Source organism: Bubalus bubalis, chromosome 1 (assembly GCF_019923935.1).
Source record: "Bubalus bubalis isolate 160015118507 breed Murrah chromosome 1, NDDB_SH_1, whole genome shotgun sequence".
In the NCBI taxonomy this organism is placed as follows: domain Eukaryota; kingdom Metazoa; phylum Chordata; class Mammalia; order Artiodactyla; family Bovidae; genus Bubalus; species Bubalus bubalis.
The window spans coordinates 184,925,594-184,949,800 of NC_059157.1; the positions used below are offsets into that span (position 1 = coordinate 184,925,594).

Genomic DNA, 24,207 nt, shown 5'->3' on the forward strand with positions numbered 1-24,207 from the left:
TTAAAAAAGAAGAGCCACTACCTTAAACTGCCATGCTGTAAGGAAGTCCAGCTAGTCCATGGGCAGTGGCCTGAAGAGGTGTCCATCCAGTCAGACTCTGCCGGCTCTCCCCTCCCAGATGGCAAGAATGTGGGTGAAGTTTCTTGGGTGACCCCAGCCCTGGGACCATCCAGCTGCAGTCGTGTGGGAGGCTCCATCCAAGAGAAGAGAAGCTCAGCCAAGCCTGCTAACCTACAGCACTGGGGGGAGAGAACACTCAGTTCTTGTGCTGAAGCTGCTAATTCAGGGTGATCGGTTCTGCAGGAATAGTTATCTGGGACACAGATAAATTGCTCCTCTTTGCTAACCCCTCGGTTCCATCTCCTTCTCCCAGTCCACCATTCTTCAAGAACATCCTGGATCACTTTCTATTCTTTGCTGGCTAGAGTAGGATCACTTCAGGATGCAGACTTTTGGGTCCTTAACTACCAGAAGTGGGACGCTGCAAAGACTAGGCTGGTTGTGCTCATTCGTTCATCCATTCATTCAGGAAATATTTGCTGAGCACCTAGTATGTGCTACCCCTGGGATGGGAAGATCCCCTGGAGGAGGGCATGGCAACCCATTCCAGTATTCCTGTCGGGGAAAATCCCATGGACCGAGAAGCCTGGTAGGCTATAGTCCTTGGGGTTGCAAAGAGTCGGACATGACTGAAGCAACTTAGCATGCACACACGAAGTATATGCTACAGGTGGTATTCAGAGCTGGGGATGGGGAACTTTAAAAAAGTGATGCTGGGAAAGTGAAGCCGGATGTCCTTAGTGATGAAAGTATTAGTCATGATTCTGAGAGGAACCAGAGGACAACTTCTACAGGAGTAATTTGAAGAAGGTCAACTCCAAAAGACCGTTTGCAAAGGTGACTGCAAATGCCAGAGACCCCAGTTTGATTCCTGGGTCAGGAAGATCCACTGGAGAAGGGATAGGCTACTCACTCCAGTATTCCTGGGCTTCCCTTGTGGCTCAGCTGGTAAATAATCCACCTGCAATGTGGGAGACCTGGGTTTGACCCCTTGGGTGGGAAGATCCCCTGGAGAAGGGAAAGGTTACCCACTCCAGTATTCTGGTCTGGAGAATTCCATGGACTGTGTAGTCCATGGGGTCCAAAAGAGTCGGACCTGACTGAGCGACTTCCACTTTCATGCAGTTTAGGGAAACCCACAAAGAACAATGTAGCATCTCACACTAGGAATAGCAGAACCTGCAGGGAAGCACCAGAAACCAGAGAGGGTGCTATGTGGGGAGCAGCCTGACAAGGTCTGTGGTCTTCTGTTGAAGGGCACAGCTATGCTTCAGGCTATTTATTTATTTATTTGGCTGTACCGGGTCTTAGTTTTGACACGTGGGATCTTTAGTTGCAGCATGTGGGATCAAGTTCCCCTACCAGGGATCAAACCTGGGCCCCCTGCACTGGGAGCACGAAGTCTTAGCTACTGGACCACCAGAGGAGTCTCAGCCTCAGGCTGTTTTACAGACTTTTATGGTTGCCACATTTCAGCAAATAAAAATTCAGAATGCCCAGTTAAATTTCAATGTCAGATAAGCCAAAAAAAAAAAAAAAAGTGTAAGTATATCCCATGGAATATCTGGGGGCATAGTTATACTAAACTTTTTCTTGTTGTTTATCTGAAATTCAAATTGAACTGAACAGTCTGTGCTTTACCTGAGCAGAGAAGGAGGCAAATAAATACCCAGATCTTGTTTCTTCTGTCTTCTGATCACCTCTGGTACCACCTATGGGCAGAATCCACTAAACCCACAGCACGATGTTGAGGGAAAGGGTGGTGGTGAGTCAGGAGGGGCGAGAGGGGAGGACTGTCTTGCTTTTTACCCCTGCATGTCTCCCCCTGGGCTCTTGGCCAGGCCCTGAGTGTTCCTCTCAGCCTCCCTAATTAAAACTGTCAACTGTTAGACTGTAAGTGATGGCAGCTTTACAAAGATGGTGAAGGTGTGATTTTTGAACCCTGATACTGCATTGGTTTCAGAAAAAAAAAAGAAGGAAAGAAAAGCAGTGTATCATCCTTTTATTTTAACTGCCGTGTCATTGGTTGGCTTCATATATTTTAAAAAAGGAAAACTGTCAGATCTTTTGGGAAAAGTGAAAGTCGCTCAGTCTGACTCTTTGTGACCCCATGGACAATGGAGTGGGTAGTCTTTCCTTTCTCCATGGGATCTTCCCAAGCCAAGGACTGAACCCAGGTCTCCTACATCGCAGGCAGATTGATTGCCAGCCTAGTCACAAGGGAAGCCCCTTTCGGGAAGGATGACATATTTGACATTCTTGGAGCAATTAGGCGCTCCCTGTAAAGGTTAATGCATGTTTGTTAAGTCAGTTTTAGCCCTCCAGCCCAACTTGGGTGTCATTCAGGAGGTGGCCAGAGATGCGGGGTACTTAACTGGGGATGTGGCCAGGGTGGCGGTGAGGGTGGACGAAGGCTGTGAACATCTCAACCCCATCTGAAGGGAAACCCTGGTGGATGCAGGCCAGCCGGAAACGGGGGTGGCGGCAAAGAAGGTCGGTTGCGCCCAGAAGTCCGGATTATTGGAGCAGGAAGGAGAGGGTGGCAGCTTCTGCCTCCTGGGATTTGGGGCCACCAGGGTCCAAACATTGATGGGGTGGGGCAGGTTCCCTTCAATGAGCTGGTGCCGCAAGCCACACGGGTTTCTAGAAATGCTGCTTTCTATGTATGAGTCCATTGTGTCTCTGGATAACTCACCCAGCCACCCTGGCCCAGAAAGTTGGGAGATGGGGGGCCGCCAGGATTCCAGGTATCCCCCCGAGAAGCCTGGACAAGCTGCCATCTGGCCTGGGGCCAGGGCTCTTGATCTGGGATGTACTGTCCTGTACTCTCCCAGCCAGTGATGCAGGGTAAAGATGCTAACTTCTGCTGTCCCTGTCTTGGGGAGATGTCAAGGAGCAGATTGCTCTTGGATTCCTGGGCCCCAGAGCTTTGAATTCAACTTTGGACTCGTGACTGTGAGATCAGCTGCTTAAAAACTATGAGAAATGACCATTTCTTTCCTTTGATGACGTACAAACCAGGAATCGAAATCTTCATCTCTCTGCTTCTTCACACAACCAGGGGAACTGTTCTTTGGGAACCACAGTGAAGATAGTCCCCAAAAAGGAGAGAATTTGAGCCCCTTAATATAAGCCAGGCTTTGAAAGTTCAAGAGGGAAGAAGATTAACCCATGCTGTGGGATCATTGAATTTAAAGGGCAATTATTTACAGACTGGGCTTCCCTGGTGGCTCAGATGGTAAAGAATCCGCCTGCAGGGCAGGAGATCTGGGCTCCATCCCTGGGTCAGGAAGATACTGGAGGAGGAAATGACAACCCACTCCAGTATTCTTGCCTGGAAAATCCCATGGACAGAGGAGTCTGGTGGGATATAGTCCACGGGCTCGCAAAGAGTTGGACACGACTGAGCATTATCACTTTCACTTTCATTTACAGACTTGGCTTTTTCCAGCGTTTATGTGACAGAGTATTTACTATTATCCTTCACAGGATTTGCTACCTATGAGTGAGAAGCCTAATTACTTGCAGATTACTAGATTTAATTCAATAAGACATGAAAAAATTATGTTTTTCTTGAAGACTACCCCTTTCTCTCAAAAAGTGAACTGAGGAGTAGATGCTTCTTGTCAATCCGCTGGTGTTTTTTTGCCACAGCTGTGCTGTCCCAGCTGCCATGTTCCTTTTGCCTTTTGGGATCTGAAATTGAGTCAACCAACAATCAGCTGAAATATGTATTGATTCCATAGAGCCAGACAGTTGGGGGGTGGGCAGGGAAAGGATGGGAAATGGACAGACAATGGAAGAGATGGGCTCAGTCACAGTGTTTATGGGAACACTCCTTCCAGTAATTTGTGATTATGTGAAATGAAAGCTTGCTGCTATTTTTGTGCTTGGCTTCTTCAATATTTTCAAAGCACCATTTCCTCTCTCTACTCTCCCCTCATCCCAGACCCTGAAGATAATTGAAAATTGAACTGCACTCTGGCATTCATTTAGACAGCAGAGTCTCCTCAGATGTCAGAGAGATGCTTTCATGGCTTTGGTGCTGATGCGAGGGAAGTCATTCTCCCTTTGGACTCACCCTATCACAATCGGCTCAGAGCCAAGCATCCTACACGCAGGACCCACTTCCCACAGCTCAGTGATTGCTAATTGTGTTCATCACAGTGAGACGAGGCTTCTTGCATCCAACCTTTCTTAGGCTTCAGGGTTTTAGGGTTTCAAGGCAAACATTAACATTTTGACAGCTTGAATTGATGTGTGCTCACCAAAATTCCATTTCCCACCAGTCCATAAAGACCTTGTTTTTATAGTGAGTTTTAAAAATGGTCTGGGTCATCAGAAACAGCTCATGAAGATGCCTACGGTAGATGATAATACATTTCCTGGCCACGAAAAGCGCTCTAGATGTTCCTCCCAGGTAGTCACACTTGATTATTGTTTCCTAGGAATTCTGAAAGCAATAGAGAAATGTTTAACATCCAATTTTCACTGGGTCAGCTCTTGGAAGAGCTGACACCTCACTGCCTCCTCTGGAGAGCTTTGTCATGTTTGACTCTTTGCAACCCCATGGACTGTAGCCTGCCAGGCTTCTCTGTCCATAGGATTCTTCAGGCAAGAATACTGGAGTGGGTACACCATTCCCTTCTCCAGGGGATCTTCCCCACCCAGGGATCGAAGGTGAGTCTTCCGCATTGCAGGCAGATTCTTTACCATCTGAGCCACCAGGGTAGCCCTTTTCCATCTTAGTTGATTGCTTTGAAGGTTCTTTACATTTTAGCCATTCCTCTTACTGCAGGGCCTCTGGGCCTCCTCGCCTGTCTGGTCTGCCCAGAAAACCCCTTCTGAGTCTCAGCTTCATCAAGGGGTGGGGGGAAGAATGAACCCCCAAAGTTTCTGGTCCCTTTCCTGTGGTTTGGCCATTTGCTGGCGGTTCACTCGTGGTGAATCATTTCACTCTTGGGGTTCCAGTGTCCTCTTTGCGGGACAACGGTGTCTTCAGACTCTTCCTCTAATCTGGACACTCTCTGATCCTCTCTCTCTCCCGGAACACTGCAGAATGCTTGATTTCTCTTGATTTTACTTTCTGCTCACATCAAGGGAATGCTGCCTGTGAGTTCAAAGGAGAAAAGGATGCTATTTCTTGGTGGAGGCGGTAGAGGGGAAAGTAGGTACAATGGACAGAATCAGAATCGGATTCTCACAGGCTGTGAACCTGTGATAACAAATAATGTGACTATTTCCAAAAAATGGGTGAAAATGGAAAAATTTGGCCTTTTATCTGGACAAACTGCACTTCCAACTAGCTGACTGCCAAACATAAAGAGAGGGCTTATTTCCCTGGATGTTTCTGTGGTGTGCATTCAGGCTGATGGTGAGGCTGCCTGGTGGGGGACCGGCCTCCTGGCGAGGACAGGTGTAGACAACTAGTCCATGGTGACAGGTGGGTGGCCTTCTAAGGTTGAAATGGGCACACCTGTGCACATAAAGAGGCTGCTGTCAGCACCCCCCTTACCCCCTAAAATTAAATTGTTACTGTGCTGTTGCAGCCAGAAAGTATTCTGATTTTCTTTTGAAACTTTGTAACCCTTTCCCTTCTGGTGCCCTGCATATTTGGGATGATGGAACCTGAGGTTGTCAGCCGGTATCCTCTCTGGTGCCATGGCAATTGAATATTGAGTTGCAGCTACTTCTGGAAAAATGTCTCATTCACATTTTCGTTCTTCTTTTAAATATCTTTTTCTTTTGGCCATGTTACATGGCATGTGGGATCTTACTTCCCCAACCAGGGATCGAACCTGTGCCTCCTGTGGTGGACGTCTTAACCACTAGACCAACAGGAAAGTCCCTCACTTGCATTTTTTCTCCATCCAGGCCTTGACATCTTAAATGACAGCAAGGCATCATTTAATAAAAATTCCAATTCTTGCTGGGAAAGATTGAAGGTAAAAGGAGTAGGAAGTGGCAGAGGATGAGATGGTTAGATAGCATCACTGACTCAATGGACATAAATCTGAGCAAACTTTAGGAGATAATAAAGGACAAGGGACCCTGGTGTGCTGTAGTCCATCGGGTAGCAAAGAGTCAGGCGTGACTTAGTGACTGAACAGCAACAAATTTTGAAATTACGAGCCAGATTAGTGTCAGGATGCCTAGCATAGGATCTTTGAAGACATTATGAGCAAGTTGCAGATAAAATGTTCAGTCTTTTCCTGTTCACACATCTCAGAGGTGAACAAAACAAAACAAATCTTTCCAATTAGGTATCTGGGCTGTAAGCAGCCTGCTGGGTCTCCCTGGCCATTTGCAGCTGGCAAAATAAAAGTCCCTGCTGTGTCAGTCCTCAGTTCAGCTTGAAATGATTTTAACGAAAGGTCAGATGCTATGGCTCTGGGGAGGACTTCTGTTCTCCAACAGACTGACATTAGACCTTTTTTCCCTGCTAACATTCTATCTAAATTGGTTTCCTTCATCAGTTTCTTGTCATCGGCCTCTATTTAATGCTCCCTTGAGCTGCTGCCACCAAAAACGGATATTTTATCACTGCTTCCATGTGTGATCTAGAGAGTAATGTTTCTGCAACCTCTGTTGATGATTAGAATACTTCAAGGGATGGTCAGTGCTGATCCTTTGAAATACATTTTGTTAAAATTTTATTTCAAAATTGAATACTTTTTGATCATGTTGCCTGACATTGGAAATCATTTCCTTTTTGGAATTCTTTTTTTAATTAATTAATTAATTTTTAGCTGTGCTGGATCTTCACTACTATGCAGGCTTTTCTCTAGTTGAAGAGAGAGGGGCTACTCTCTAGCTGTGGTGCAAGGGCTTCTCAGTGTTGTGGAGCACGGGCTCTAGATCTCACGGGCTTCAGTAGCTGTGGCATGTGGGCTCAGTAGTCGCAGCTCCCGGGCCCTAGAGCATAGACCTGATAGCTGTGGTGTATGGACTCCGTTACTCTGGGTCATGTGGGATCTTCCCAGACCAGCAATGGAACCTATGTCTCCTGCATTGGCAGGCACATTCTTTCTCACTGAGCCACCAGGGAAGCCCTAGCTTAGAATTCTTGAAATAAAAATATTGTGCTTCTGGATGGGGGAAGGGGCTAGATGGTCTGTCTGTGGAAAGTGCAAGGCTTTACTTTCCTGTAGCAGTGCGGCATAAAGGTCCTGGTTAAACACTCACGATTGCTCGTGGGGCCAAGCACAGCCCACGTCTGGATTCATCCCAGATGCTCTTCACCTCAACCAGGAGGAGAGGAGCCTGGAGCTTTAGTAGTTTTCCACCTACTTGGGAAGCACTTCTTATTCTGTTTCTTCTTGGGATTACTTGTCAGAACATCACTACTAAATAATGCTTAAAATTAAAACCCAGACTCTACTGAGAGCTAGTCCTTGAGAATCTGACATACTCTATGTTGTTGAGTTACTTCACCCAGAAACCACATCACTTTATCCTTCCTTGGGTGTTGAATTTTGTTCTCTTTTTACAACTATGTGAATCCATCTTCCTGGTAGGGAGGATAAGAAAGCCCAAAGCTTAAAATAGCATGCCTTTAAAACCACTCTTTCCAACAAATCAGCAAGTCCCTGGCCGTGGGCTCTCAAGATAGTGTCACTTTAAAAAAGCAAATGGAAGGGATATAGTTTTGCCTAAAACCTACAGAAGGAAGAAAGGAAGGGAGACTGAGGCTGTGGGGTCAGGAGACAGAGTGCATGCAGTTTAAACCCTTGGGCCAGCAGTTCCTGGAGCTGATTGCATGTCTTTGATGACACATAAATAGACATTTATGAAAAGAGGCACACACCTCTGTAAAGAGCTGGTCCCTATCATTAGGACACTCAGGAAGCACAAGACACATGACCAGATGGGGAAATCAAGGCTGATCGCAACTCAGGTTTGAGATGGTGAGCAGAAACGGGTGTATGTCAGTCCGACTGTAGCTGGACCCATCAGGATCCAGGCTCTGGTTTGGCTTCACAGACCCCCCCGCCTTTCAAAACTTTGTACCCAAATTCTGAATACACAGTGGATGCATCTGTCCAATACTCTCTTGCATCTAAGAAAGCTTGTAATCCCTGAAAATCTGCCTGGGAAAACACCTGTCCACCTGGATTAGAGGTGCAGGGCTGAAGAGCCCAGGTGAGATGTTCCTGGGGAGACAACACAGCCCCTGGCTCAGCTGCTGGCGGAGCTCTAGGAAGGATGCAGACACGCCCAGCACACTGCTGGAGAAAGGCATCTCTAATCAGCCAGTGTCTGGCACAGAGGGCAAAGGGGAGGGAAGGAGAACCACAGTCCCAAAGCCTGGAAACAGCTTCTGTCCTTTCTGGCATCTGTGTGATGATTTTTCAACTGACGTTGCTGTTTGCTCTCCACATTTTTCATAAAGCTTGCCTAATTCCATGAGAGCCCTAAGGCTTGCTTTGGCCTTTCTCCTGTTCAGTCTTCTTCCTCCTGCACAGAGTGGAATGCATTCCATCTGCCTTAATGTCTTCCTTTCCCTTTTAAAGTCAAACTGTCTAGAATGATGGGGCAATGGATGTTAGATTTCCAATGGGCTCAAGTGAGGTTTTTAATATTGTTGTTTTTCAGTCACTAAGACATGCCTGAATCTTGGTGACCCCATGGACTGCAGCACACCAGGTGTCCCTGTCCTACATCATCTCCTTTGAGTCAGTGATGCCTTCTATTCATCACTCTCTGTTGTCCCCTTCTCCTCTTGCCCTCAATCTTTCCCAGCATCAGGGTCTTTTCCAGTGAGTTGGCTGTTCACATCAGGTGGCCAAAGTATTGGAGCTTCAGCGTCAGCATCAATCCTTCCAATGAGTATTCAGGGTTGATTTCCTTTAGGATTGACTGGTTTGATTTCCTTGCTGTCCAGGGGACTTTCAAGAGTCTTCTCCAGCAACACAATTCCAAGCATTAATTCTTTGGTGCTTAGCCTTCTTTATGGTCCAGCTCTCACATCCATACATGAATACTGTGAAAACCATAGCTCTCACTATTATGGACCTTTGTCAGCAAAGTGATGTCTCTGCTTTTAAATATTAGACGAACTAATACTTTGAGGCTACTTGAACATGTACTGTGATTATGATTGTATCTGACTTTTCTATTTCAAACTGGGGAACTTTAGGGAATTCTCTACTTGAACATGTACTGTGATTATGATTGTATCTGACTTTTCTATTTCAAACTGGGGAACTTTAGGGAATTCTCCATCATGGTGAAATTTTCAGAGTTTAATCCTTTAAAACTAATATTTTGAAGTTTAAAAGCTGGGGGAAAAGAGCCTGAGGAAATTCCTCCCTTCTGAAATGGCAAAACCAGGTAACATAAAAGAAAGGAAAGCACTCAAATTTTTCCAAAACTCTGAAAAGAAGAAAAAAAAATGAGCCTGGAGTAGAAAGGAAGGAGTGAGCTAAATCCTGGTGGGAAAATGCATTCCTAGAAGCTACACCTCACTCAGGTTAATTTCCTAAGTTTTAGGGAGTGGAAGGAGGAAGCTGATGCCCCAGGAGGAGAAAAATAATAAATGAATCAGGGACACCTGAAAGTGATGGTTGGCAAAGGTTGCCACATATGCAGGCAATATTTCTGTAGAAACAAAACCTGAGGTTTTAAAAGTATTAAGTGCTATAAAGAAATGGCCATCCATATCAGAAATTGAACAGATGTGTATATCCAAAAAACAAGCATATAGTTAAGTGAAACCAAACTATGCACAGGGATGTATATTTGCATTTTTATTATCAGCTTGAAACAAAATGTTTTCAAATGAACTATACACATTATTATGTATGTGTAAGTAGATAAGGTTTATCTGTAAGAAGTTGAAACCCTTAAAATAGCAACAGCTTAAACTATAATGCCTATTCCTCACTCGTATAAAAGGAGTCTGAAGATAGGTAGTTGATAACAATCAAGATGATTTCAAGGTGTATTAAGTATCTGTATTACTGCTTTGTCATCCTTAGCATAAGACTTATGCTCCAGAATGGCTGCCTGAGCACCAGCCATTGCATATGCATTCCAGCTAATAGAAAGCAGATAGCAGTAAGTAAAAAGGGCCAAGGGTTAACTTCTTTCCTTTCTTCCTTTCTTTCTTTCTCTTTTTTTTTTTTGGCCCTGCTACTTAGGATTTTAGTTCCCTCAGCAAGGGTCAAACCTGGGCCTAGCAGTGAAAGTGCTGAGTCCTAGCAACTGGACTGCTATGGAATTCCCAGGTTAGCTTTCTTTTAATGAGATTTCTTTCTCCCATTTTGTATTGACCAGAACCTAGGTCACCCAATTTCAAGGAGCATGGAAACCTTGTTCTGGGTAGCCATGTGTTCAGCCCCAAGTCAGGGGTTTTATAACTAAGAAAAAGGGGGGTAAATAGAGGCAAGAAATAGACTTGGCCACAGCACATTTCTGCTGATGGAGTTTCTTGAGCCCTTACCTATGTGGCTGGCTTGAATGGAGAGGAGGTCTAAGGTGTCAGATGACTCTTTTGTTCTCCATCTTCCCAGTCAGTTCAAAGTCTTCAGAGTGTGAAGGAAGGCAAATGGTGGCTTTTTTGAGTGGTTCGCTGTTAAGGAAGTTAGGTGTTAATCCCTGGGAAGGAATTTTCATTCTTTCCGTGTGCTCTGAAGAGGAAAGGAACATTTGATGTGTTATCCACATCTCCCAGAGGTTTCTTACTTACTACTTCCATTCAAGTTGTTCTCCAGTGCATACTAAAGAATCTTCTATGCAAATGAAATGGAAGTCTGCTGTCTGATCCCTAGACTCACAGGATCATCTCTTTCATTACCTAACACTCCTCTCCTCCCATAGCCCCACGTAAGCTAGGCATGCCTGCAGGAGATAGTAGCACGGATCACAGACACCACTCTTGCAAGATTCAGCTGAAATGGGTTTATTATAGGTTATCCATGTATTACAGAAATTCTGTGAGGCAGGGAAACCAGTCCTGGCCATTCATAGCCAGGGACAATGCACAAGGAAACACACAGCCACACAGCAAGTTCTTCCAGCAGAAGGTCTTCCAAGAACTGTTGCTGTTGCCTGGTCTGTGGGTCCAGGCACAGGACAGGGGCTGTCTGCTGGCTGCCTTGGGAAGCCCTATTAGGTGTTTCTACTTCTGTGCCTGAGGAGGGGGGTCTTGCCATATTTGGTTGCTTCCTCTGGTGCTCACCTCTGTTTTCTCAGATCCTGCCACACTGCACCTGTTTGACTGGCCTTACACCTGGACTTAGGGCTTACCACTTGGCACAATGGTAAGAATCTGCCTGTCAGTGCAGGAGACATGGGTTTGATCCCTGCGTCGGGAAGATTCCCTGGAGTAGGAAATGGCAACCCACTCCAGTATTCTTGCCTGGAAAATTCCATGGACAGAGAAGCCTGGTGGGCTACAGTCTATGAGGTTGCAAAGAGTCGGACACAACTGAGCACACACGCATGCATGCCTGCACACTCACGAGTGCACACCTAGACTTAGTGACTAAACAACAACACCTGGGCAGCAGAATTCTACTCCCAGGACACCTGTGGTGGAAGGAAGAGGTGGCAGGAGGGGTGCTGGGTGAGCCAGTCCGCAGGCCCCCATCTATTACCACCGGGGAATAACCCTGCATTTGTCTTTCAAATTATGAAGCAGCATGGTACACTCTGGCAAATATCTTGTGAGAGAAACAAGCCTCCATTTACTATTATCCCCGTTTCAAACACAGGGGAGGATGTGAATCCCAGAAAGGCAAATCTGACCACACAGAGTCAGCTGGGATTTGAATCTGAGGCTTCTTTAGTGAAGCTGTTTCTCATTGTAACTCATCAGGCTTTCTTTATTTTTATGCTAGGAAATGTAGGCATTCTGGCCAGTGTCACGGGCTGAATTATGTGTCCTCCTCAAATGCCTCTGTTGAAGCCCTAAGCCCTGGTGCCTCGTATGTGACTATATTTAGAAATATGGCCTTTAAAGAGGTAATTAAGGTAAAATGAGGTCATCAGGGTGGGCCTTCATCCAAGATGTCTGCTGTCCTTATAAGAAGAAATCAGGACACAGATACACAGAGGGATGAGCGTGTGAAGACCCGGGGAGAAGACGGCCATCTGTGTGCCAGGCAGAGAGCTCGGAGGACCCAAGCCTGTGGACACCTTGACCCTGGACTTCCAGCCTCCAGGAGTGGGAACAAATAAATGTCTGCCATTTAAGCCGCACTGACTGTGGTAGTTTGTTGTGGCAGCCCTAAGCAGACTAAGGCAAATAGGAACTGAGTTTGCCTTTCCAATAGAAAAACTGTTTTCAACAATATTTATATTATTTTGTTTTGTTTTGTTTTGTTTTTCTCTTCCTAGACTTAATGAGTTTGGGGAAATTTTTTATCTCACCAGTGCTTATTCTTTTCCATTGAGTCCCACAGATGTGCACTTATTTGATTACCTAAATGCCACAGCTTGGGAGTAATCTTATCTGAGCAAGGTGCATCCAGGTAGGGGTCAGAGAAATTAGATAATGAGATCAAGAGAAAGGAGGGAGTGGGGGGAGCTTTGCATCCACCAAAGCCTGAGGTGAGCATTGGAGACTGTGGGATTCAAAATGCCTCTATTTTAGGGCAAAAGAGAATTTCTTTCTCTTGCAAAAAGCTGTAAGGACCAGAAGGATGCTGATTTGGTAATGGAAAAGTTAGGAAAAATGAGAATCGTGTTTTCATTTGATGCGAGAGGGAACATGGTGAATGCAGAAAGCGCCCCCCTTGCCTGCTGCCACTAATGCCTGACCCTGCTCATTAATCTCTGCCGCTTAGCAGAGACCTGGAAAATTGCAATTCTCCGCGCCAGCAGCCCCTGTTCAATAAATCCCGAGCCAGCAGGCAGAAGCAAGAAATGGCCCGAAGCTCGGAGCTGGCTTGCCGCATTCCACTCTGCTGCCCAGCAAGGGAGACTCTGTTTTAACTCGGGAACAACTGGCTGAGGAAGCTGGAGCCTCTTCGTGCTCATTTCCAGCTTTTAAAAAACGTGTTGTCTTTGTTTTTATTAGCGTTTCATAGGATGCTTTGTGCCAGCATTGTGATGAACTAGGTATACTAATTTATCTTTATTACTATTTTTTTTCCTCGAGAGGAGCTGACCTTTTCTCTACTAGCTGCCTTGTTCTCTGGGTGTATTTTGATCCAATTTGAGGCTTAAGGGATAAAAATCCCAATTCTTGCTTTTCTTATTTGTGGCTCTGTTTTCCCTGCCTGGAGGGCTGGGTTTTGGTCCTGATGAAGGAAGGCACCTTAGCTGTCCTGGGTCACTCTGTAGCCCTGGTGCTGGAGAAGGTTAGTGGCCGGTTCAGAGGCCTCCGGAGCCCAAGTACAGTCTCTGTGTATCAAGGGCAGCCCAACTGACAGATGTTAATTCTTTCCCAGTTAACATTACACTTTGAAAGAAGGTAGGACATTCTAAGAAACTTGGCATTAAAATACCCCATTTGCAAGGCATACTTAAGTTAAATGACTGTTATTTCTTGATGGCGTACTAAAATTTAGGTTCTTTTATAGTACGCTCTGTGCTTTGCCTCCTAATCAAGGCAAACTCCCACTCAGGACAATTATATCCCAATTTACTGCTTATGTGCAAATTTCTGATCTAGGGGATTAGGCCTTAGGAGGTAATTTGTTTCTCTAAAATAAATCCAAAAATATGGAGGGTTATAAATGTGTAAACGAAAGACTTTGCATCTCTGTGTGTGTGTGTATGTGTGTGTGTATACACAAGCCCCTGTGCTCATGAATTACTGCCAGTATCTCTAGGCAATGACTTTGCATCATCATAAACTCAGAAACAAATATAAGAGCTCTTCTGATCAACGTGGGGGTTCATATAGTTTGGAATGAGGCTGAATTTCAAACTTTTAAAATCACACCCGGAGCTGTTGCAGGATCCCTGAATAGCTCTGTTTTGCCCTGGATGACTGCATGTTTTTTAATTTTGAAAGAACTCATGCTAATTGAGTGAAGTCTGCCACTTGGATGGGGACTGCGCGGATGAAGAATACTTTTTCAACCACTGAAGAATAATTTTTCCAAAAGTGTATTTGTCACTCCTTTTGTCTGGGCAAGTGAGTGTGAGGCTAGCTTTGGGGATGGCCTCCCCTGTCCCCTTCCCAGAGGCCTTTGTTGCTGCTGAGTTGTTTCAGTCGTGTCTGACTCTTTGTCACCCCATGTACTGTAGCACACCAGGCTCCTCTGTACATAGGATTTCCCAGGCAAGAACACTGGAGTGGGTTGCGCTTACTCCAGGGGATCTTCCTGACCCAGGGACCGAACCTGAGTCTCCTGTCTCCTGCATTGGCAGGCGGGTTCTTTACCCCTGAGCCACCTGGGACGCCCTACCCAGAGGCCCACTAGGCACATTAAAGCATTCACATTCCCTCTCCCACTCAGCACCCTGTTTTATTTGAGGAATTTCTGAAATTCTATTGCTTATCTATACACTTACCTTTTTATTTTCTGTTTCCCCAGAAGAGCAGGGTTTTGTCCTCTGTTCTCTCCCTGCCCCTGGAACAGTGACGGGCCTGCAGGAGGCCTTCTGGGCCATTTATCAAATGACTGAATTTGGTATATGAATTCTCCTGGACTGCCTGGTAAACAGATTTTCTGAACTGGTAGACCCAACCATGTGTTTAGACTTGGACTATTTGAGACTTCTTTTTCCTCCCTGGGCAACAGTAACTGGTCCATACAGCAGGCTGTCATCTTGGTCTCAGTCTAGGGAACTCAAGGTAACAAGACACGGGGGAATAAGAAGAAGATTTGGAGCAAGACCTGGATTCTGAATCAGCCCATGGCCAGCACTCACCGGGTGGTCTCCAGTGAGGCAGGTTATGGTCTCTGAGCCTTTGTAAAGTGAGGACCATGAACGTTTCCTGCAGCTCTCATAACTGGCCAAAGAAACCAGACAATGCATACAACATGAAGCTACTTTAAAACCTAGCACTGGATGGGAGAGGCGTTTGGGGGAGAAAGGACACGTGTATGTATGGCTGGGTCCCTTTGCTGTTCACCTGAAACTGTCTCAACATTTGTTTGTTAACTGGTTATACCCCAATGCAAAATAAATAGTTTCATTAAAAAATTAAGTTGTTATTGACAGGTACATGCTAAGTTGCTTCAGTTATGTCCAACTCTGTTTGATCCATGCACCATAGACCACCAGGCTTCTCTGTCCATGGGATTCTCCAGGCAAGAATACTGGAGTGGGCTGCCATGCCCTCCTCCAGGGGATCTACCTGACCCAGAGATCAAACCCACATCTCTTATATCTCTTGCATTGGCAGGCAGATTCTTTAGCCCTAGCACCACCAGGGAAACCCATTGATAGGTAACAGAAGAAATAATAAAACCTAGAGAGCCCCAAAGTTAAATCAGGTGCTGTTATGTGTTGAATTGTGTCTGACCTCAAATTCGGATGCTGAAGCCCTGTACCCCCAGCCCCCCACCACACCATCCCTCAGAATGTGGCTGTATTTGGATACAGGCCCTTTAGAGAGTGATGCAGTTAAAAGGGCTCAGCAGGTAAAGAATCCATTTGCAATACAGGAGACACAGGAACCTCGGGTTCCATCCCTGGGTTGGAAAGATCCCCTGGAAGAGGAAATGGCAACCCACTCCAGTATTCTTGCCTGGAGAATCCCATGGACAGAGGAGCCTGGCCAGCTACAGTCCATGGAGTTGCAAAGTCAGACACGACTGAGCAACTAACACACTACTACAGGTTGATAGGGCTGCTCACCAAGAAACTTCGATGGGCTGTAGGGCTGATCTGTGTTTTATCAGGATGAATTCACACAAAGGGAATTTTTGTCTCTCAAACCGTTTTCCTATTCGCTGGATTTTCATGACCATATCAGAGGCTTGTAGTATCTATTTGGGATTGTCTTCACCTGGTAACAGTTCCTTCCTTTTATATTTATGATTCTCGATTTTCTATTTGCCATCAAATGATGTATAAAAGAAAATCCGCTTATGTCTATGAGGGAGAATCCATGTAATGCTTGGTGAAGACTGATTCTTATTACAACGGCATCTTCAAGAAGGGCTCCCTCAACAATTCTCTGATGGTGTAATAAAATGCAAAACAGCAGGGCCATTCCCTGTCTCAGTTTCTGCAAGGAGAAGGCTGTATTTCAGGAAAAGAGTGTAAGAAACACCTTGTTATTTGCTTCAGTCGCTAAGTCATGTCCTACTCTTTGCGACCCCATGGTCTGTAGCTTGCCAGGCTGTTCTGTCCATGGCATTTTCCAGGCAAAAATACTGGAGTGGGTTGCCATTTCCTCCTCTAGGAGATCTTCCTGACCCAAGGATCAAACCCGTGTCTCCTGCAATGGCAGGTGGATTCTTTACTACTGAGCCACCAGGGATAGTCTAGAGCCATGCAAAGTGTAAATCTGAATAGAATGAGGTTCCTTCCTGGTGCGGAGGTCAGGGAAGAAGTCTGAGCCACAGGGAGCATTGGTTCTTCATCAGACTGGGGCCATCGACAGTGCTTTGAGTTGTGCCTTGGTTGGTTGATGATGTTTCTGCCTGGGGAAAAGAGTATAATTGTTTGGGATGGTTTTACAGCTGTGCCTTTCATTCTGAGAGAGAAGATGGATGGGAACAGACAGACGGATGACACAGATAGTTAGATACTGTAGTTGAGACTGCCGCTGCCTTGGCTGATAGACTGTGAGCCTCACCTCCTCAGATTTGCTCGTGTCTCTGAGACCTGGTGGTCCAGGTAATGGACCCACTTCACTTGGGTGAAGTCTGAAGGGCTCATGGGGAGTCTTGCTCACACCTCTTGAGCTCCACAGTCAGGAAGGTGGTTTTTCTCTCATGCTCGAGGGGAGTTGGCAATCAATATCTTTTTTTATCAAACCAGTGGACTGTAATGAATCATCTGTTGACCATTCTCCTATTCAGCTTCAGAACTCCTTTCTGGAGGACACACAAAAATACTAAAATTCTAGGACCCTGGAGAGAAACAAATGATAAGAACTTCACAGTCCTGGGCAGTTTATATGGTGCTCTGGTGAAATACTGCCTGCCCAGGCTCAAAAGCTGCTGTCAGGAGCCAGGTGGGATGTGTGTTGTCCACTCCAGGCAGCGGGACTCTAAATAAAAATGCCAGGTGCAGCCCACCCAGTGCAGATGTGAGTGGCAGATGGTCTTCATGGAGTGGCAGCAGGTGGAGGACACATGAGGAAGGGTATCTGCAGGGAGGTCTGGAAATGAGGGTGGTGTCAGTCCTCTGCATGGCTTGACAGAGTCTACTGTCCCTCCTGGTGGAGAGGTGTGCAGAGCCTGATGCCCTCTTTCTCTTCTACTGTTCTGGGTGTGTATTCGCAGGACCCAGAAGTCATCTTTAGGTGGAGGACTCTCTGCGCCTTGCCCTGCTGAGTGAGGGCCATCCCAACACAAGCCCAGCAAATGCCACCTGCCACCCCAAAGACTGGGTGGGGTCTGATGCCCTGGGGCTCTGGCCTGGCTGTGTTTGGTGGTCACGTGGCCGGCCCTGCTGGAAAGCAGTCCCTCCCTCTTTGCATTGGGGCCCAAACATCCATGAGTCTCAGCACTGAGCAGATGGCCAGGCGGAGAACCATGTGACTGCCTGCATCCTCTGCTGACTTAGCAAGTCCTGCCCCACACCAACGGGTCTCAGTTTAATTTACACCACAGCCTTGAATTTGCTCATGACACTCGTGACTAGGTGGAGCAGGCTTGGAGTTTCTATTTTTTATTTTTTTTGGTCACGCCACATTGGCTTGGAGGATATCGGTCCCCGGACCAGGGATGGAACCCGAGCCATGGCAGTGAAGGCTGGGAGTCCTAACCACTAGGCCACACTGAATTCCCAGGGCAGGCTCTTTAAAAAGCAGTTTTACCTCTCCATTTTTGAGATGAGAAAACTGAGACTCAGAGAAGCTAGGAACCTTCCTGAGGGTCCCAGAGCAGGCAGAGACACCCCCAATCCACCCTTATCTGGACCTATACTCCTGCTTCTGCTGGCAGCCTTATCAGAGGTGGGAGTGTCTGAGGGCTGGGGGAGGGTCAGCCCAACCCCGAAGCAGGCTGGGGGTGCCGTCTGCCTGCCTGAGACCTCCTTTCATGATTCCTCTGGACTGGTGCTAGGAACAGGCACTGTTCTGGCACATTTTCCATTCAGGAGAGAAAACTTGCCTCTTTTTTGCTGTGCTGCTGGGGTCAGTGCCCCACAGAGGCTTTGTTTGCCCTGCTGCCCAGACCCCTCCTTAAGAGCCCTGGGGTGGAAGAGGCGGCTGAGGACTCCCTGCCGCATGGAAATGAAAGGCCTGCACTGGACAGCTGCCTGGCTTATCAATCAATGGACTCACTTGCAATCAACCATTGGTTACTTGTGGAATGTCTGATATGTGCTGGGCCCCATGTGAGCCGCTGAAGCAAGATGGATGAAGTCCCCACCCTTATGGAGCTCAGATGGGGTGATGGACCACCAAACGGGAAGTAGAGCAGGGAGTAGAATAAGACAGAAATAGCCCCATGAAGAGTAGTAATGCAGGGGAAGTGGATACGGTGTGCCCTGGAGGGAACCCACTCCCCCCAGGGCCCTTCCTGTCCCCTGCAGGCAAGGCCAAGGTCCTACCTTTGGGTTTCAGCTGATGCTGCTGGTTGGCATCTCTCTTCTGCCCTGGAGTGATGGCAAAGGGAGGTTTCATATAGCCCTCCTGCACCCCTCCACTGTTACCATCACCCAGGCCATGGGAGGGAGACTTGGTATCAATGAGGAGATGTCCACAGGGCCGGGGGCACCGGGCTCTGGCTGTGGTCCCTCAGTTGCCCTTCCCCATCATTCTCTCACTCCTGCTGAGCCTGGGGTGCTTAGAGCTCCTTTTTTTTCTAGCTCCCAGGATGACAGGGACCCATTGCCAGGCCCTCACATCATTTGCATTGAACCCTGTGTCACCAATTCTAATTGTTTCTTTTCCACCACAATCTGAGTCCTCCTCCTACTTTGCACATCCCTGGGCAGATCAGTTGAAGCACTAACTATGGCAGACCTCCAAGAAATGCTGGACTCTACAAAGTAAAGACTCCTGAAACATCAGTGGTTTTCTTTTTTAAACACTGGAATATTTTTCAAAGGACAGAGGAATCTATAAATCACTTTGGCTGAAGATATTAGTTGAAGATATAATTGCGAAATCCATTTTTATGACCCATCCTTACTGTCTCATTACATATTCCCTAAATATACATAATTTTCCACATCTTCATTCATCATGTGTCAAAAAATAATATTGCTGTTTTCTTCCATTATTGTAAGAGGGAAAAGACGAACCAGGCTGCTCAAAAGCTTCAGGCTGCAGCAGCATTTTAACTCTGAAAGAGAAAATCTCCCATCTTCTTTTGAGTCAGATCTCATTCTCCCCCTCTGCAATCAGGGTACAGTAGATACAAGGGTTCCTTTGGGAGGAGAAGCACCTGGGACTCCAGACCATCCAGTGATGATTCTCGGTGCACGAGATACTGCTTCTGCTCTCTGCCGAGGACAGACGAGCTGGAGCCATCATGCGCTGGTTTGAGAGATGCTTGCGCTCCAGTCACACGCTCTTGTGATAATCATTTTTGTTTTTGTTTAGTTGCTAAGTCCAGCTCTTTTGCAACCCTGTGGACTGTAGCCCACAAGGCTCCTCTGTCCATGGGATTTCCCAGGCAAGAATACTGGAGTGGATAGCCATTCCCTTCTCCAGGGGATCTCCCCGACCCAGGGATGGAATCCACATCTCCTACATTGGCAGGCAGCTTCTTCCCACTGAGCCACCTGCGAAGCCTGTGATAACCTTAGTGAATGTTTTTAAAGCATGAATTTGAGCCTCAGGAAACTCCTATCCTTCCTGATGTTTCTGCTCCTTAGAGAATCTCTGAAGAAAGGGGCTTGGAGTGGGGATTAAAATGTGGATGGCTACCCAATGCAGTAAGAGACAATCCCATGATTCTCTGTATCATCTGGGGTCTCATGGGTTAAAAAAATATCACTCTCAAATAATCCGTGGCCATCAGGCTGCTCAAAATCTCGGTGGTCAATCTGAGACAGAGGGAAACAATTTTACTGATTTGGGTCATGGACCAATCAGTCCAGTAAGGCTTTCAAAGCCAGCATTTTCTCCTCCCAGATGGAGGTGGGATTGGAGGGCTCTGGGCACAACCTGCTTGATCTCTGAGAAAACTGAGGGAGCCTGCTTAAGGATCTGCAAAGGAAAAGTTATGCAACCAGACACGTCTCTCTCTCTCTCATCTACCTACCTAGTCTTTCTATCTATTGCTATCTATCTAATCTATGGGCTTCCTAGGTGGCTCAGTGGTAAACAATCTTCCTGCCAATACAAGAGACGAAGGTTTGATCTCTGGTTTGGAAAGATCCCCTGCAGGAGGAAATGGCAACCCACTCCAGTATTCTTGCCTGGAGAATTCCATGGATAGAGGAGGCTGGCAGGCTACAGTTGGGGTCACAAAGAGTTGGAAATGACTGAGCGACTGAACACAGATGTCTATTTCATCTATCATATCTATTTATTTATCTATCCATCTATCTAAACTGTCATCTAACATTATCTATCTATCTATGAGAGAGAGAAAACAGAACAGAGTAAGCAGGAAAGAAGGAACCTGTGTCACTTGCACATAACCCCAGTGTCCTTGACCCTCTGTGCTGGGGATGCTGACTGAATACTGTCATCCAAGGGCACAAAGTAAGACAGATGGAGAAGGGCTGGACCACACTCAGGTTAAGTGATGAACTCAGGATGCTGGTGATACGGTCAAGGGGTAAAGCCCTGGCAGTGCTCCCTGGGCATCCTGTCCTGCCTCCAGTGCTGCCCGCTCTCCACCCCCAAGCTGGATGTGCTCCACACGCTGTCCTGACCTCTGCTCCAGGCGTGAGCCCAGATGGCAGGGATGTTCTCAGCCCAGGTGCTGAGTGGGGGGGGGGGGGTTCTGCCTCCAGTTCTTTCAGGAGTTAACCCCAGGGCCTTATTTGTTACTTCATCTTAAGCCAAGTAGCTGGATCTCAACCCTGGCTGCATCTGGAAATCACCCGAGGGCATTTTTTTAGAAAGTAGGGCTGTCTGACCCTCTGCCCAGGGATGCTGATTACTCTAACTTGGTCTTGTTTGAAGGAGTGCTTCCGCTGTGGCTGTGAAGAGGCAGCCTGAGTCTGGGGTGGGTCCTTATGTCTCCATTAAAAAATAGTGCCTTTGATGAGTCTGATGATCAGCTGTCACTAAACTGAAGGAGTATTAACAATTCTTCCCTTCTGTGACTAGAGGGTTTGTTGATTTATTTTTCTTATATTTGGCTAGAAATGTACACAGCACAAAGGGAGCCCCAACATAGGTGATCACTTCACTGTGGCACCGATCCTATTCAAGGATCTTAACTGTGAATGAGTTCAGCCCACTGACACAGCAAACAAATGCGAAGCCTACATCTTTGAAACAAATTGTTAAGATGTAGGAGTCCAGCTTGATTGTGAAGGTTGGATGATATCATCCATCCGTGACAATGGTAGAAACAGAAGCCCTCATTCAGTCAGTAAATCTCACGTGTGTGTGTAAAAGCTCAGTGCCTCTGTTAGTTGGAGCTGTTCTGAGCAAAAGCTACCACTGGGTCCATTAGCTGTGCTGCTAAGTCACTTCAGTCGTGTCCGACTCTGTGCGACCCCATAGACGGCAGCCCACCAGGCTCCTCTGTCCTTGGGATTCTCCAGGCAAGACTACTGGAGTGGGTTGCCATTATTGTATCTCAGAAGGTTCAAGAAGGAGGGGAACATATGTACACCTATGGCTAATTCATGTTGATATATGACAGAAATCAAACCAATATTGTAAAGCAATTAGCAATCAATTAGAAATAAATATAACCAAAGATAAAAAATAAATACAAATCAGTAAAAATATAAAAAAAGAAAAAAATTGTATCTACATGAGAAAGCAGAGGAAAATAATAGCACTGTTAGTGTTTTAAGTTTTTTTAATTGAAGTAGTTAATTTACATTACTGCGCTTGTTTCGGTGTACAGCAAAGTACAAACACATACACGTATATGCATATTCTTTTTCAGATTCTTTTCCATTATAGGTTATTGCAAGATGTTCAGTAGAGTTCCCTGTGCTATATAGTAGGTCCTTGTCACTTACTTTATATATGGTGGTTTGGTCACTAAGTTGTGCTCGACTCTTGAGACCTCATGGACTGTAGCCCGCCAGGCTTCTCTGTTCATGGGATTTTCCAGGCAAGAATACTGGAGTGGGTTGCCATTTCCTTCTCCAGGGAGTCTTTCAGGTCCAGGGATCAAACGTGGGTCTCCTGTATTGCTGGTGAAGTCTTTACCAACTGAGCTACCAGGGAAACACTATTTTATATATAGTAGTCTATATGTTAATCCCGATGTTAAACGGGGCCCCAAGGAACAGAGACTGGTACAGAAAGTATCCACGACGCTGAGACTGTGTTTCTGATTTTCCTCATTCCTCCCTGGCAGGGGTAGGACTAGGGAGTCAGAAGACGGCTGCTTCTGAGCTCTGAGGAAGCCCAGGACATGCTCCACTGGCTTGTACTTTGCAAATTAGGTCTTGTGCTGGGGGAGGTGCTATGTGGTGCCTGGAGCCTGGCTTGATCCAGAGCCGCTGTCTTCCTCCTCACTGCTCAGTGATCACCTTCTGTTTGTATTTTTCTTGCTCCAGATGGGCAGAAGAAGGTTCAAGAGGAATTTGACATCGACATGGATGCGCCAGAGACAGAACGAGCGGCAGTGGCCATCCAGTCTCAGTTCAGAAAATTCCAGAAGAAAAAGGCCGGGTCCCAGTCTTAGCGGGAGAGTCCCTTCCTAGTCTGCCAGGAGACACCACCTTCAGCCATCATCCATCAAGAAATTAAAAAGGAACAGCGCCCTCAAGAGAAGTCCTCATCACATGATACCCATGTGCACCGCAGTCCCGCAATGCATGCACGGAGACCCCTGATATTTATACCCTTGTAGGAAGGTGTAGATAATGCAATTGTGAGCAGCTTAATCTCTGTTTATCTCTAGGATCATTCCTCCTGCAACTAATTATTTTCCTTGATGTTGTAATAAAATGGAGTTAAGATGCGTGATTAAAGTGTCTGCCTCTGTCTCCCCTTTTACATTAACTTGGAAAGTTACTGCTGTTAGAAGTGACTGCAAACTAGATGCCTATTTTCCTCTCCCTCCAAGAGTCAGAGCTGAAACACGGTGCTTTCTGTGAGCAGTTTTCCTGCTGAGAATGGGAGATGTGTGCTCAGCTGTGCCTGTCTAGTTTGGAGAGTTCTAACCACTGACTGGTGATGGGCAATATATTTTCTTCTTACCATGGGGTTAGAGCCTTGGATCCTGGAGAGTCAAAAAATCAGAGGGCTCCTTGGGGAGTTGTGACTCATGCAGAAGAACTTGAAGGGGGAGGGCAACAGGTCTATTTGGGCGTGTCACCCAGGTTTAGGCAGCAGGCACATTTCAGTGCCCTGGGGGGGATGTCCCCACTATTGAGAGCCATTCCACCACTCACCTGCCTCTCCCCACTCATGTGGGGCTCTATGGCCAGGTGGCCCACTGCTCCCCAACTCCTTACACTCCTCAGGTAGTAATTTGCCACCTGTTAAGACTATTTAGCACATCCTGCAAATGGGAGAAGCTGTGGGTTCTCTCAAGCCCCATCTCTTCCCCTGCAAACCTCACAGATAAATTGCTTCCCACACCCAAAGGGTAGGCAGGAAGGAGAGGGCTGTCACATGCAGAGGACACTCCTCTGAATTGAGAGCCAGGCTCCTCCAGCCCCCAAGTCTGGTGTGGTTTGGGCTTTGCCATGTGAGACCCTGATGTGGAAGCTGCATCTCGTCTTCATCCCGAGATGCTTGGGGGCAGCACAGGGTACTGCTGTGGGCCAGTCAGCTTCTTTCCTTTGTCAGCAATTAACCAAGGATGGAGGCAGAGAGTGGGGAATAGTGGAGAGAGGAGGGACCGTGGTGTGTGTGTGTGTGTGTGTGTGTATAAAGCATGGTGGGAGCAAGCAGTGGGCAGGGCCATGACTCACAGCTCCTCTGTCAAGGTCCTCACTGTCTCCAAGGTACAGACTGAGAAAGAT

General features: G+C 46.7%; 1 protein-coding gene across 1 annotated transcript in view; it reads left to right on the top strand.

Moving 5' to 3' along the window:
- The window catches only part of PCP4 (Purkinje cell protein 4), a 68,282-nt gene extending 45,079 nt beyond the window's left edge, over window positions 1-23,203 (top strand). Inside the window, exon 3 of the mRNA XM_006076938.4 lies at window positions 22,792-23,203. Within this exon, the coding sequence (XP_006077000.1) occupies window positions 22,792-22,919 (128 nt within the window). The 3' untranslated portion in view covers window positions 22,920-23,203. The remainder of the gene's footprint in view (window positions 1-22,791) is intronic.
- The last annotated feature ends 1,004 nt before the right edge of the window (window positions 23,204-24,207 follow it).